The sequence below is a fragment of the Phyllostomus discolor genome, chromosome 12, assembly GCF_004126475.2.
Source record: "Phyllostomus discolor isolate MPI-MPIP mPhyDis1 chromosome 12, mPhyDis1.pri.v3, whole genome shotgun sequence".
Classification (NCBI taxonomy): domain Eukaryota; kingdom Metazoa; phylum Chordata; class Mammalia; order Chiroptera; family Phyllostomidae; genus Phyllostomus; species Phyllostomus discolor.
In genome coordinates this window covers 72,755,705-72,769,969 of record NC_040914.2, presented here as the reverse complement: position 1 = coordinate 72,769,969, position 14,265 = coordinate 72,755,705, and the positions used below count along the sequence as shown (strand labels likewise).

Genomic DNA, 14,265 nt, shown 5'->3' with positions numbered 1-14,265 from the left:
GCCTTTCCAAAAGTTTCCTCTGTGAACTGTATTAACTCTATAATATGGATAAGGAGATGCAAGTTATTAAAAGGAAGAATTTCATCTGCCACTACACCACTGCTGTCCGTTTTGATTTGGCTGAGAGCACAGTGCGACTGGCTTTGTAACACGTTTTAATAACCCAGACTTTTTAGTGAGAATATTCACTCTGATGTCTGGACACCTCCTGTCTTTAGAGTTACAGGCTTCTTAGAGATCAAGGCGCCTTTCGCTGATTTTAACGTTCCCTGGTGAGATAAAAGGGTGCATAAAAGGGCCAGCAGTGCCTGAGACGTGCTTTTCATCATAGAAGACAAGATGTGGGCTGGAACGAGGAATTTGTTAGAAGTAAGTCCCTAAGTTTTGTGGGGGCTGGAGATGGGGAAGAGGTTTCCCGTTTTAGACCAGAATCAGGCTGGCAGGATCTTGGTCAGGTGGAGAATTTCTAACTGTGCTAAAAAGCTTTGAGTGCCTGCTTAGTGATTTGAAATGAAATGGGGTTATTGGAGCTGAGTCACAAAATGTCTTGGAATGAGCTAGAGCTAGAAAAATAAATAGAGATGGGGGAGGTAGGGGAGAGAGACAGAGACAGAAAGAAGAAGACGAAGGACGAGGGGGAGTGAGGAGAGAGAAGTGGAGGAGGAGGAGGAGCAGGAGGAGGAAGAGAAGGCGGAAGCAGCAGAAAGGGGAGGAAAAGACTGGGCAGAGGGAAGGAGAGAAAGGGAGACAGGAAGAGAGAACCGGAGACAGAGAAGAACAGATGGCCAAGAGACAGAGAGCGAGATGGACCTAGAGGGAGAAGATGCGAACAGAGACAGAGAAGGGGAGGGAGAAAGGGCAGGGGGACACGGAAATACAGAGCGGGAGACAAAGGAAATGGAGAGAGCAAAGGATATACCCAGAAAACAGGCACAAACAGAAAGAGACACAGTGAAGGCATGTGGACACATACAGAGTCACCGGCAGACAGGGATGCCCACGATAACCTGCACCACTGCAGAGCCCGGGCAGTGCTACTGCTCTGAATCAAGCCCATCAGGGCAGGACGGCCGGGACAGCATCTTTTATGTGTGCCTTTGTCCGCTAAACCTTGATAGGTTATCACAAAGTTCTCTTTGTGATAACAATAAGAGTTCTCAGTGTCAAGTTCTTCCCTCTTTCAACGTCTGCTCCCTGAAGAATCACTAATTCAGCAACAATAACAACACCACGCACAAGGCCATCGTGTCTTTCCAAGAATCCTGGGGAGCCAAGTGCAGATTATTAGAGAACGAGTTCCAGCCTGGCCCTCCCTGCAGCCCGGCTCAGCCCCTGCACACACAGCGCCCCAGGGACAGCGCTTCTCAGTGCACAGGATCAAAGGCGGCAAGTAATTAATGAGCCTTTTCTTCCAGAAGAGTCCCTGTGACAATAGTGCAACCTGTCAGTGATGTTATCCCTGCTTCTGATGAGCTCAGAACCAGCACCAGGAGACCAGAGTGGAGGGAGGGGAGGAGGAGCGGGGAGGGAAGAGGGATGGGAGGGGAGGGCCACTCAGCACCAAGCTGAGAAAGGGTCACTTCTGGCAACTCTGGATCCCAGCAGGAGGGAATGTGTCTGGGGAGTGAGGCCAGAGAGAGAAATTCTCTCTCTCTCTCTCTCTCTCTCTCTCTCTCTCTCTCTCTTTCTTTCTCTCTCTCTGTCTCACACACACACACACAATTACTTTGCTTCAAGGCTGGAAAATGATTTGTCCAAACACTGCTCAGTCACAGCAGTTGGTGAATGCTAGAGCACTTAGGCCTACTGGCTGCAAACACTCGGCTATATATTCTGAGAGGACGCACAGAACTGAACTTGGTCCCAGTGGCTCTCCCCAGTTCCTGGTGACCACGTATCCGTCCCTGGTGACCACGTATCTGTTTCCTGGTGAGTATGCATTTGTCTTCTAGGAAGAGTCCCCTGCATTCCTTTGGGAAACCACTGCACCAGGCTGCCACAGGGAGAGGCTGGGGTCCATGGTGGGCTCATGGGCCAGGATGGCCCACGGGCACATCCCACCCTCCCACTCCGGCTGGTTGAGATGGGCATGTGTTAGAGTTGGCTCAGTGAGATCCGGAGCAGGTCCCGGGGCTAGTACTACTGGCCATGGAGGGTCTCTCTCTGCTGGTAGGACCCAGGAACTGTGTCCATACAGACACGGCTGAGAATGAAGCTGGCCCAGGGAACAGCAGATCCGAGAGGCGGAGGGAGCATGTGTTCTGAGAGCCTGGATTCTCACCCTGGATGCCCTAGTCCCCACGGACTTTTCAGTTACCTGGGCCAACACAGGCGTTCTTGGCATAAGCGTTCTGAGGCGGGTTCTGGCAACTTGCGTCTGATACCTGTGACGACCAACCATAGAAACACGGAGCTCTTCAGAGCTTTCTACATCCCTGCTTTTCCCACAGGCTACTGACATTCTACCTGCAACAGAATGGGGAACCCTTGTGCCCCACCTCCAGTAGCTCGGTCTTTGCTCTCCGGGTCTCACGTATTGGCTCTCGCGGGTCACCCCCTTGCTCTCCAGGCTGAAACCGCGCCCCCTGACTCAGTTTGCTGAGCCTGTGTTCTGCGTCCTGTTACTATACTCCAAGCACCACCCCCCACCGCCAGACAGGATTTCCTTCCCCCTCTCAATCGGCTGCCCCGGGGTGGGGGGTGGCCACAGCTGCGAACACCATCTCTGTCGACCCTCAAGGTGCTCTGAGTCAGGAGGCTCAGGACTCCCGCTCAGGCAAAGCAGGCTCACTCCCAGACGTGTGAACCTGGGCTGAGAGACCCTGAGAAACAACCAGAGGTGGTTCACTTTCCTGTGAGATCCTGGCATGTCATCCTGTAAGTCCCATTACCTAGAGACTCAGTGCCGCCCTGTGCAATCTTGGGCCTGGTTCGAAACACATTCTTCAGTTCTAGAAACTGTCTGTGGAATCTTCTGACATATTCTCCCTTTGCCCAGGTCAGCCAAAGCTGGTCTTAGATAACTCCGACAGACCCACCTGTCCACCCATCTGTCCCACCACAGTGGGACCTCTCCTCCCGGACACTTGCGCCTGCCCCTTCCCATCATGGTAACTCTTTCATGCCTGGCAACATCCCAAGTTACGCAGCCATGGCTGAGTCCCGGGTTAGGCAATACCAACCCCATTTCAGTTCATTTTCTCTCTCTCTCTCTCAGCTCCTACTGTTGAGTTCAAAATGACAGCTAAGCGCCAACAAAGACACCTGAAACTTGTCCAACTACCATACAATTTGTTAAGCTACAGGTTTCCTCATCTAACTACTTACAGAAAGTTTTCTTTTTGATGTTTAAGTTGCATGGTTCCTTTGCCAGATATCAAGAAGGGAAGGAAGGAAAAAAGAAATGGAGAAACAAAGATCAGCTATTCCAGAATCACATTATTATAGGGTTTGGTGTTATTTCACACCTGTATCTAGTTCATCTAGTACTTTGGAAAGTTTTATAAAAATAAACCCCCCGCTGGTGTAACGACAGTCTGTTCAATAAATAGTGCTGGGAAAATTAGACACATATGTGCAAAAAGAATGAAATTAGACCACCTTCTTACACCACGCACAAGAATAACTCAAAATGGATTAAAGACTTCCATGTACAACCTGAAACCATAAAAATCCTAGAAGAAAACATAGGTGGTAAAATCTCGAACATTTCTTATAGCAGTATTTTTTCTGATGTATCTCCTCAGGCAAGGGACACAAAAGGAAAAAATAAACAAATGGGACTACATCACTGTACAAAGTTTTGTACAGCAGAGGAAACCACCGACAAAATGAAAAGACAGTCCACTGAATGGCAGAACATATTCACCAATGATATAGTACATCTGATAAGGGGTCAATAGCCAAAATTTATAAAGACCTTAAACAACTAAAAAAAATCCCCCTATGATCCGATTAAAAAGTGGGCAAAGGACCTGAACAGACACTTCTCCAAGAGGTCATGCAGATGGCCAACAGACACATGAAAAGATGCTCAGTGGCACTAATCATCAGAGAGATGCAAATTACAACCACAGTGAGATACCACCTCACACCTGTCAGAATGGCCATCATCAATAAATCAACAAACAAGGAGTGCTGGCGAGGATGTGGAGAAAAGGGAACCCTGGTGCACTGTTGGTGGGAATGCTGACTGGTGCAGCCACTGTGTAAGACAGTATAGAAATTCCCTAAAAAATTAAAAATGTGTTTAATTGGATAAATGGTGACAGAAAGAGGCAGCCTTGGATGGGGAACACATAATATGATATGCAGATGATGGATTATAGAGTTGTACACTTGAAACCTATAGAATATCATTAACCAATGTCACCCCAATAAATTCAATAAAAATGTTTAAACATCCCCTTTTGGGATTGGAAAATAATTTCCACTGCTTGCCTGCCAGCTTGCTGCATGGTTGAGGGGCTGATGTGGAGACTGTGGCGCATTTTCAGGTGTTTCAAATCAGGAAAATAAGACACACGTTTATTAAAAGTGTGTCTAATACTGGGTTATCTGTACCTCAGGTGAGAAGATTAGATTTTGGAAGAGAAAGATTAATAACTTTCTTTTGCAGAGATAAGTGCACATTTGGACCTGCATGCTGATTGTTTACTGTGAAACAATGGGCCGGCGAGGGCACCTTCTCTTCACTCGCATTAGATGCACTGCGGATAATGATCATTTAATTATGTCTCATTATGAAATACCTTCTCTCTGAGCACTGGACAGAGCTTAGATAGAAAGGAAGGAAAGGAAGACAGAAATTACTGAAGACTTTATTTTTAAACCCTTCACTGTGGCTATGTTTATTGATTTTAGAGAGACAGGAAGACAGAGATAGAGAGAGAGGGTGGTCCCCTCCCATACACTTCCCGACTGGGGACTGAACATGAAACCTAGGCATGTGCCCTGAGTAGGAATCAAACTCACAATCTTTTGGTGTACAGGACGATGCTCCAACAAACTGAGCCACCTGGCCAGGGTGAAGATTTTTTTTTTTGGCCTGCCGTTCATCAGCCGAAAACCCAACCCTGACAGTCCATTCCTAAATATTAGGCAACATCTTCCCCTTCCCCCTGACAGTTCAGAGTCCACAGAACTTAGCAGAGCACAGACTTTGCAGATTCGCCTTGTTTGCATCCAGATTCCTCTGCTACTAAGCTGGGCAGTCTTGAGCAAGCTACTGAACCTCTCTGAATTCTTAAGACCTTTATCTGCACATGCAGTTAGCCAATGCCTCTCACAAAGTTGTGGTAACAATTAAGTAGGTCAAGTGTCTGAGATTCATGGGGCCATCCATGGTGGCTCCTTTGTCTCTCCCTTTGGGGACGGTGCTCAGTGCTGACAGCTATCTCTGGCCATTTGGGGACACAGCCCTGAAGCCGCTCTCCTCCTAGGCTGATCTGCTGCTGGGAATCAGGTGCGGGGGCAGTGTCCCCACTTAGCAAGTCCTGTCCCCTGGTGCCTTTCGCTGCCAACTTTTATGACATGTATCTCCCACCCAGGTCATTAACAAGTTTAGTTTAATGGTAGTTTGCTCCTGACAACCAGCCTTCATAACCGGAAAAGAAAAGTGATTCGCGCCTGCCTCCCGTCTCCAGCTGCGGCGCCGCTCACCCACCTGATGGTCTGGTGCTGCAGGGAGTCGGGGTCTGTGGCATTCACCGTCAGCAGCATGCTGCCCACAGAGATGTTCTCCTGCCGGGTTACCATCATGGGGTTGGGGTAGAAAACCGGACCCTCGTTGACATCCAGGACGGTGATATGGACGGTCGCCGTGGAGCTGGGGCCATAGGAGACGTCAGGTACCAGCGGGTCCTCGTTTTCCACTTTGATCAGCAGGGTGTGGAAGGCGGAGATCTCATAGTCCAGAGGCTGGAACGCAGAGAGAGGGGCTCAGCACATGTGTGCGCCATGAGAGCTTTCACATCAAGTTCCCCTGGCATTCCACAAGCACAGGAGGATGTTTAGGGATGGATCCAGTTTTCGTGGGCTAAGTTTTATGCAGTTTGGGGGTGCTCTTTAAGAAAAAGTACAGGAAACATATAGATACAAAGATCTGGGGCCTCCCTTCTAAGATTTCTTTCAGCCAATCAGTGGCAACCTGACATTAAAAGGCTTCCCACCTGTTGGGAACAGCCCTGCCTGGTTTCAGAAGCTGTGACCCCCCCCAAGGCTAAGGCTGAGTGAGTGACCTTCGGACCATAAGCCACTAAGGAGACAAAGCTTATCTCCTTGGCAGGAGTGCTGCTTCCGCTCCTTTTTCTTCACCCTGCCTGGCCCCCAGTGCCTGATCAGTTAGCCAATGACGGGTAAGATTCTCCAAGGGCGGAATGATCTAAGATAGGCATGATCACAGGGAGGCCCCAGGGAAGGACTTGGGGGCTACAGCAAAAGGGGGTGATGGACCCTTGCCCCTTGGCTTTGACAAAGCCTGAGTCCTCATTCTGTCTTGGAGAAGTCTCCTAATCTCTTGGCTGCTTTACTTCCCCTGCCTGATTTAAGCCTGAAACAATGCCAGTGGTGGGTGCAGCCCTGTGCTGGAAAGGGCGGGTTCCTTGGGCGATCAGGTCTGAGAAAGAATATGTAAAATCCTGTGAAACCTGCTTTGTTTAGAATGTTCTCAATTAAATGATAAGGGTCCAAGCAAGAAGTGAGTTTGTTCCTCAAAATTTTATGGCTCTTTAGCTATTGACTCTGACTCAAAATAGGCCCTCAGAGTTCTTTGTATATTATCTAATGTTTGATCCTTACTTCCTGGCAATGATTAATGAGGTTTACCTGTATTCCTGTGCAAATGAACCCAATAAAAGGCCACTGAGGAAAAGGCTCTTGGCCCTTCTCCTTTGAGAGATTGACCACCTTTCCTCCCCAAGCAGGTCAAGTCTTGGTAGACTTATTCTTATCCATGGTATGGGGGTGGGTGGAGCCTGCCCACACCCACCCGTAACATGTACCTCCACAACTCCAGCACCCAAGGGGGCTCAGGTGGATGAGGGACTGGGAAGCCTCAGCTTTGTCAGCTTCATGGGGTCCCTGTCTTTGTCGCTGCGGGAGATCCAATGGCAAAGGCAAACCAAGGCCCCATTTCTAATGTTTCCCACTCACTGGCCCTGAGCTCTAAGCACTGGGGGCTCTGCGGCACTACAGTACAGGACCTCCTGGCTCAGGTGCCAATTTCCCGGTGCGGTGGTCCTGTAGTGAAAAGAATTTCGAAGGCTGAGACATGTGGCTCAAAGCTGCTGGGCTCTTTCCCACCTGAGGGCATTTAAATAATATATGGGGGCATTTTTAACCATCGCCATAACTCGGGGTGCTCTCTGGACACACACTGGGCAGGGGCAGTGGTACCAGACACAGCCATGTCTGGGACAGCCCAACGCAATGCTGGGTTGTCCTGCTCGCAGGGCCAATGAATGGGCGGCCCTGATGAGACAGTCAACTGCCTGTCACACTGGGTGGGGTTTCCACACTTGATTCTGCCTGGGACCCAGTGCTCTGCCCAGCCTTGGGCTGCTGTTCATGCGGAAGCAATGGACTTAGGTGAAAGTGTTACAGGGTGCAGCCAAAAGGGGGGACCCCAAATGGGCATTTGAAATGGGGTCCAGAACTCAAGGTGTACAGGAGATTTTAGGGTGTCCTCACTGCCCCATCCCCAGGGTTTGGGTTGGGGAAAGGGACAAAATGGAACAGGGCCTTTGAGAGCTGTTTTGCATAGCAACAGCTTTGCAGCTAACCTCTGGTGTGGTCATTTAACATACCTATAGCCTTTAGCTGGTCGCTTAGATATGTTAAATAGCTGTGGCCATGCTCTGAGCCAGGGGAATGGAAGTAACTACCCAACCAAGACATAACTGGGGGGCAGGTCCCCCGAGTTACAGCACTTGTGTGGAAGCTTGGAGATGATTGGCTCCAGGACATGGGGCCACACCTGCCCAGACTCATGATGGCAGTCCAGTAAAGCTGGAAGGATATGAGTTCTGGCAAGTGAGGCCTAGTGTGGGAGGAGTTGGAAATGGGGCTGCAGAGGAAGACTGGTGCAGGGATTTAAAACTCAGACACGGCAGCCATTGAGAGAGAGAACCATGTGGCTTTAGCAGAGTGGAAACTTCCCGCAGCCCTGCAAGACAGAATAACCATGCGGCTTTAGCAGAGAACTGCCACTCGGCTTTGGCAGAGTGGCGACCCCCTCCCCCCTTGCAGCCATTGCATAGGAGGAGAAGCATGCAGTTTTGGCTGAGTGGTGATTCCCGTGGCCCTGGGAGAGAGGACCACGTGCCTTTGCCAGAGTGGGGACCCCTGCAGCTTTAGAAGGGGGAACCACCACCTGGTTTTAGCAGAGATCCCGGAGACTCAGCTGAGGGTGCCTGGAACCCAGGGAGGTCTCCCAGTAGAGATGGAGTACTAACTGGGAATAACCAGAGGACTGCCTGAGCCATGGACTTCTATTTCCTTTCCTGAGATACGGTACTCTGGACTGGGCAAAGGGGGAAGGAAGGAAGGACTGTGTCTGTTTGTGGGTGTTTTAAAGGGACTTTAGGATTTTTGATAAAGACATTAGGTTAATACTTAAAGTTTGTATAGCATTAAATAAACATTTACTTTCCTTTTCACGAACCTCTGGCATTGAGAGACGTCTTTCCTCTGGCGGTGGACATAACAGACCTGGGGGCTTCTTTCAGTAATAGTATATTGTCCCAGGCGCCACCCCCCCACCTTGTTTGTTCTGTAACAAAAGCACTATCTTCACTCCTGAATACAAGGAGGGTCAAGGCCAAGTCCTGGCCCTGACATTAATAACTACAGAACTTATAAAACCATAGGCAATTCCTGCGCCTCCCAGACTCTCAGCCTCCCCATAAATAAAGCCCCATGACAAAGGATTGTTGTAAAGATGAGAGGAGACGACACATGTTGAACGTTTCAGGCAGAGACTGCTCTAGAGTCTGATACAATAACAAGCTGCTAAGAATGTGAGGAAGAAGACTGTGGAATCAAAATAGCTGGGGAGCCCCTGCCCTCCTGCCTGGCTTTTCATGTTCGTTCCCAGGCCCGCATTCCCTGACCAGGACGCTGGCTGCAGAGTAACCGCGATGTGAACAACGGCACCGACAGAGGGAAGCAGAGAGGGGGAGGGAGCCACACAGCGAGGGACTGGCTTTTCTGGAGAGTGGAACTGCTCTAGTGTTCGCTTCCATTTGCACCCCAGAGTGGGTACCAGTTCTGGGTGAACGATGCCCCGGGCCATCCACTGGGGCTGGTGAAACATCGGGTCTCTGCTCCAGCCCCTTCTGACCTGCCCTGGGTCCTGTGAGATTAAGAAACCCTCTGTAGTCTCAGGTCTCTGACCCTGTTGGTACCACTTGTCTGGTGCAGGGCCTCTGTGTGAGGGATGGCAGGAGATTGAAAATAAAGGTAGAAGTTCAATTCAACTAATATTTCATCAAGTGCCAAAAGAGGGTGTGGACCGCTGTCCGTCCTGGAGGACTTAAAGCCTGGAATAGCGGGGCCACCCGGGAAGGGGGAGGGAGCTGGGGTGTGCTGTCTGGAAGGGGGAGGACTTGGAAGGAATCCAAGAGAGATTTGTAAGTCTGACAGGACTGGGGGTCAGAGATGCCTGCTCTCTCGATGCTTGCTGCTCTTCTGAGGATGCAAGAGAAAACAGATGCAAGATGCAGGGTGGGTTCTATTCTGCTGAAACAGTAACTCTGACATTTTGAAATAGGGTTACAAGACAGCTAAGGGAGTTTCCGATCAGGGGGTTTTAAAGAGGAAACAGGTGCTCATTTCCCAGTCCTAGCAGGGTTTGATCACGTAGGGAGGCAGGACTCCCCGGCAAACCACACGACCCGAGACTCCCTCTCGTTCTTCAGTGTGCTGGCTGCTGGCTGCTTAGGGCGGGACTACATGCGCCGGCTGCCCCATGGCCATGCCTGCCCCGCTTCTCCCTTGCCCACCTCTTACTCGAAGGCTTTCCTTGCAGCTGAGGGCAGACATGTGTCACCTGGCTAATGACATGTCATGGAAAACTACCTGGGTGACCCATGAAAAAGATATTTTCTTCTCTAGTGAGAGGATAGGGGCACATAAGAGCCAGCACTCTTTCCCTCTCCCTTTGTCTGTCTGTCTGACTTGCCTGATTGCCCCTTTGCTTCCTGTCTTGCACTACAGCACTGGGAAGATGTGATGCCTGGGGCTTTGGCAGCTATTTTATTTCATGAGGAAAAAGCCAGAAGCATCTTCATTGCCCCTTTCTGTCTCTCTGACACCTTGAGCTGCCAGCAAATCCTAAACTGCCCTACCTTCGTTTACTTATGGAGATCATTAGATTATCTTTGTTATTTAAGCCTGGTAGTCTGTTACCTGAAGTTGAAAGTATTCCTAATGGATACACTAGGTTGCTGGCAAAGTGGAGAGCATGGGGAGTGTGGCCAGGCCTGCCTCTACAAGGCTGCTGGGGCTCCTACTCCGGTGTGCTGAGAAGCAGGGAGAGCTCAGGGCTTTTGTTGGGATTCATGTGGCAGGCGGATGAAGGGAAGGGAGTTGCCATGCTAATTGTGAAGCACAGGAGGTCCACTCACTAGAAAACCGAAGCCCAGCAAAGCGCCAGGCTCCGTGAGCACCTCCTCTCCAGGAGTCCGCAGGTGGAAACTTCTCGTCTGGTGGCAGAGCTCATCCATGAAGCTGTGCCCTGCGAACACCAGCCTCACCTGGGCACCTCTCCTTCACGCTCCGATTCAGCAGGTGTGGTGTGGTGCGGCCTGCATCTTAACTAGTATTCTAGGTGATTCTTTTACAGGCTGACATTCAGCGCAGAGCGCTGTGCAGACTCAAACCCGTGCTGGGAGAGCTGTGCTCCTCCAGGAGGCAGGAGGGGTGTGCATTTACCCACACTTTGTCTTCTGGTGCGGGCCCAGAAACTGCCTGACAGCTCTCACAGACTCAGGACTAGCTGTGCAGGGTGGTTGGTGGCCGCACTATTTTAGGTCGTTCACAGCTTTGGAACTGCACCGGTGGGTGCAGGAGGGCAGTGTCGGGATCTCTGAACAATCCAGCCTTTGCCTGTATTGTTTGGGAAGAATTGGGAAGACCCAGAGGCTGCTCTTTCCAGGCAAACATCTGGGGTTCACTTTGGATGAGGTACTGAAAGGGCAGGCTTGGGAGGAACGCAGGGCCCTCATGCTCTGGAGCAAGCCGGAAGCTCCGTAGGATCTCTCTTCTCAATGGCTTCTGCTCCCAGGGTGTTGTGGAACTTCGTGGGTGTAGCTGTTTACAGGGCCCCAGTGCTAGCCTGAGTAATGACCTCCGAATGCGCTTACCATTCTAATCCCACAGATCTGTGACTATGTGACCTTCCATGGCAAAAGGGTCTTTGCTCATGTGACCAAGCTAAGGACCTTGCGGTGGGGAGATGACCCCGGATCACCCAGGCGGGCCCGATGGCATCACAAAGGCCCTTAAAAGAGGGAGGCAGGAAGGTCAAAGGAAGAACTGGATGCGATGCTGGAAGCAGAGGGTCGGAGTCAGAGAGAGATATAAAGACGCTGTGCGGCAGGCTCTGAACACGCAGGAAGGGGCTACGAGCCAGCCAGTGCAGGTGGCTGCAGGAGCTGGAAAAGATGAGGAAGCCGATCCTCCTGCCCAGCCTCCAGAAGCGACCGGTCCTGCAACCTGAGCCCTGTGGGGTTGATTCTGGAGCTTGGGCCCCCAAAAGTATAAGAAGAAAATTTTTTAAGTCATTAAAACATTAACAAATGTTTTTTTAAGTCACCAAGTTTGTGGTCATTGGTTACAGCAGCCTCAGCCCACAGGCTCAAATGCCCACCATTGTTCTAAATGATTTTACATATTAGCTCATGAATTCCTCGCAACAGGTCCAAGAGGTGGGTGGTATTATTGCCCTCATTTTACAGATGAGGAAGCTGAGGCACAGAACATATATTAGGTGTCTTGGCCAGGGGCAGACGGGGGTAGGTAGCAATGTTCCTGCTTTGTCCACGGCTACGGTTACTACTACTATGATTACTCCCTGCTTTTGAGGCGAATGGCTCTACCCACTAGAGAAGAAGCTGTTCCAGTGAGTGTCCTGGTCCGGCATGACCTCTCTCCAGAACTTCCCAGAGAGGAAAGTGCGTGACAATGCTTCCAGGACATTGAGATGCCCATGTGTTTGGCCATCACCTCCCTCCCACCCAGTGTGTCCGGAGCTTGTGCTGGAGCCCAGGGCTTGACGTTTATTATCACGTTTTCTCCTCATCCACCTGCAATCAGGGAGGGGCGGCAGGGAGGGCAGCGGTGCTCACCGGAGGTTTCACACCGAGACCCAGCCCGTGGGCATAATTATCTCCTGCTTCTAAGAGAGTAACTGAGACTCTGCTGAGAAAGATGAAGAAGAAATGTAATAATGCCCATTTGGAGCATAGATCTCTAAAAAACCTCCACGTATTCCATTTTTTGCATATCTTTGATAGTTCATTCTCAAACACATGGAGTTGGGATTTTTGAAGGTAACATATTAAGTCTGAGATTTCCAGAACCTGTAAAACAGGTTGGTTTATGACTGAGGATACACCTGTAAGCCATGAACCTCTTTCTTTTTAATCCCAAGAAGGAGAGACCAGGGCTGGCTAGTCTCCGATTCTCCACGAGGCGCGGCCATGAGCCCCCCACCCCACCTCGGCCCTCAGAGTGCGAGTGTGGAGGGAGGAGCTGCTGGGGGCCCCCTCACCTTGACAACGGAAAGCATCCCCTCGTTGGTTTGCGGGTTGGTGTGGATTTCGAAGCTCTGGCCAGGGTTTCCGTTGATGATGGTGTAGGCGGCCCTCCACGCGCCTGTGGTGGGGTCATCCTTGTCTTCGACTGTCAAGTTGACGATAACTCCCACGGCTCCTTCTTCGACTGTGGCTTGAAACTGCAAACAAAGAAGATGGGTGCTATCACTATTTTGGGGGCCACCTCACCATACCACCATGCCATACCCATACCATATGCCTGGTATTGGGTGCATTACCGTATCATCTCATTTCATGGTGAATAATGACAGGAAGACTGTGATGGGGAGCAGGGGGCCTCTTCCCCGTGCTCCTCTCCTGTCCGTCTGAAGGGAGACAGCCACAAGGACCCAGGGGAGGGTTGAGCCACAAGGGGATAGGGGTGTGGGTCTCTGAGTCACAACACCGACAGGAGCAGCCTGGTGGCCAGGAACGCCTGCCTGGACTGTTGATGAGTGGGCAGCAAACTTCTGTTGAGTTTGAGCTGTCATACGGAGTTGCTGCCTGCGGTCTTGCAGCCTCACCCGCTCGAAACAACAGGGTGACTGGAGGATCAAGATGCCATGGCTCGTCAGGGCAGGGACTGGAGCGGAATCCTGGTGGTTTGACCCAGAGCCTCTGCTCAGTCGCACCATGTTCTCCAGTGAAGACAGCCTTGCACTCAATGAGTGCGACTTTAAAAAGCTATCTTCTCAGGAAACATATAAATCAAGTGTTTGAGGCCTTGTTGTACCTGTGCTTTCATTGTAATACATCTCGAATACTTGTTGCAAGTAGGTGCGGTAAAAATAAATCAATAAATGAAAAATTGGCTTTCCTCATAGATAGAGAACTTCACAAGCTATTATTAGCACATTCTTTTAGATGGAAGCATAAAGTATTGTTTTGGTGCTTACCTCTGACACAGTGTAGGTGAACAGTAATCCATTTGCAAATATTTCACAAACAAGTAATACCAATAAGCTGACAAGAAGAAGCAATATCTTGGAATTTCAATTAGTAAGAAAGTGAATCTAGAGACAGAAAGGCGACGTCAAAAAGCCCTTGTGTTCAAAGAGAAGTAATTTGAGAAATGAGGTTTCAAAAGCAGTGGCTGATTAATTGACTTGCAAATCATTCATCATAAGCCTTAATCTTGATGATTTGGGGGTGGAGAGGGGCTGGGAACTAATTTGTCTCTTGCACCTCCGGCAAACCTGGGTGCGTTCTTTCCCTTCCATACAAGGGGGGCTGGGACATTCTTCGAGCACACGTGCTAGATGGGAAGTAGCGGGAGTGCGGAGGGGGAGGGACGGGCCTGTCACAGAGATGCAGCTCCAGCAGACAGCTGTTTTGGCCTGCTTCCTCTGATTCTTGTTTAAGTAAGTCCTACCGTGTATCTTTCCCTCCTCCTCCAGAAAGCCCTAGAATTCCCAAGCTGGAAATCTAGACTGGCATTTCTCAGCCCTGC

The 14,265-nt window shown here is 50.3% G+C and overlaps 1 protein-coding gene across 1 annotated transcript in view; it reads right to left on the bottom strand.

Moving 5' to 3' along the window:
- Positions 1 to 14,265, bottom strand: part of CDH13 (cadherin 13) — a 1,016,810-nt gene that overhangs the window by 82,789 nt on the left and 919,756 nt on the right. Inside the window, exons 9-10 of the mRNA XM_028501894.2 lie at positions 12,773 to 12,955; positions 5,666 to 5,919 (exon numbers count right to left, since the gene is read on the bottom strand). Of these exons, the coding sequence (XP_028357695.1) occupies positions 5,666 to 5,919; positions 12,773 to 12,955 (437 nt within the window). The remainder of the gene's footprint in view (positions 1 to 5,665; positions 5,920 to 12,772; positions 12,956 to 14,265) is intronic.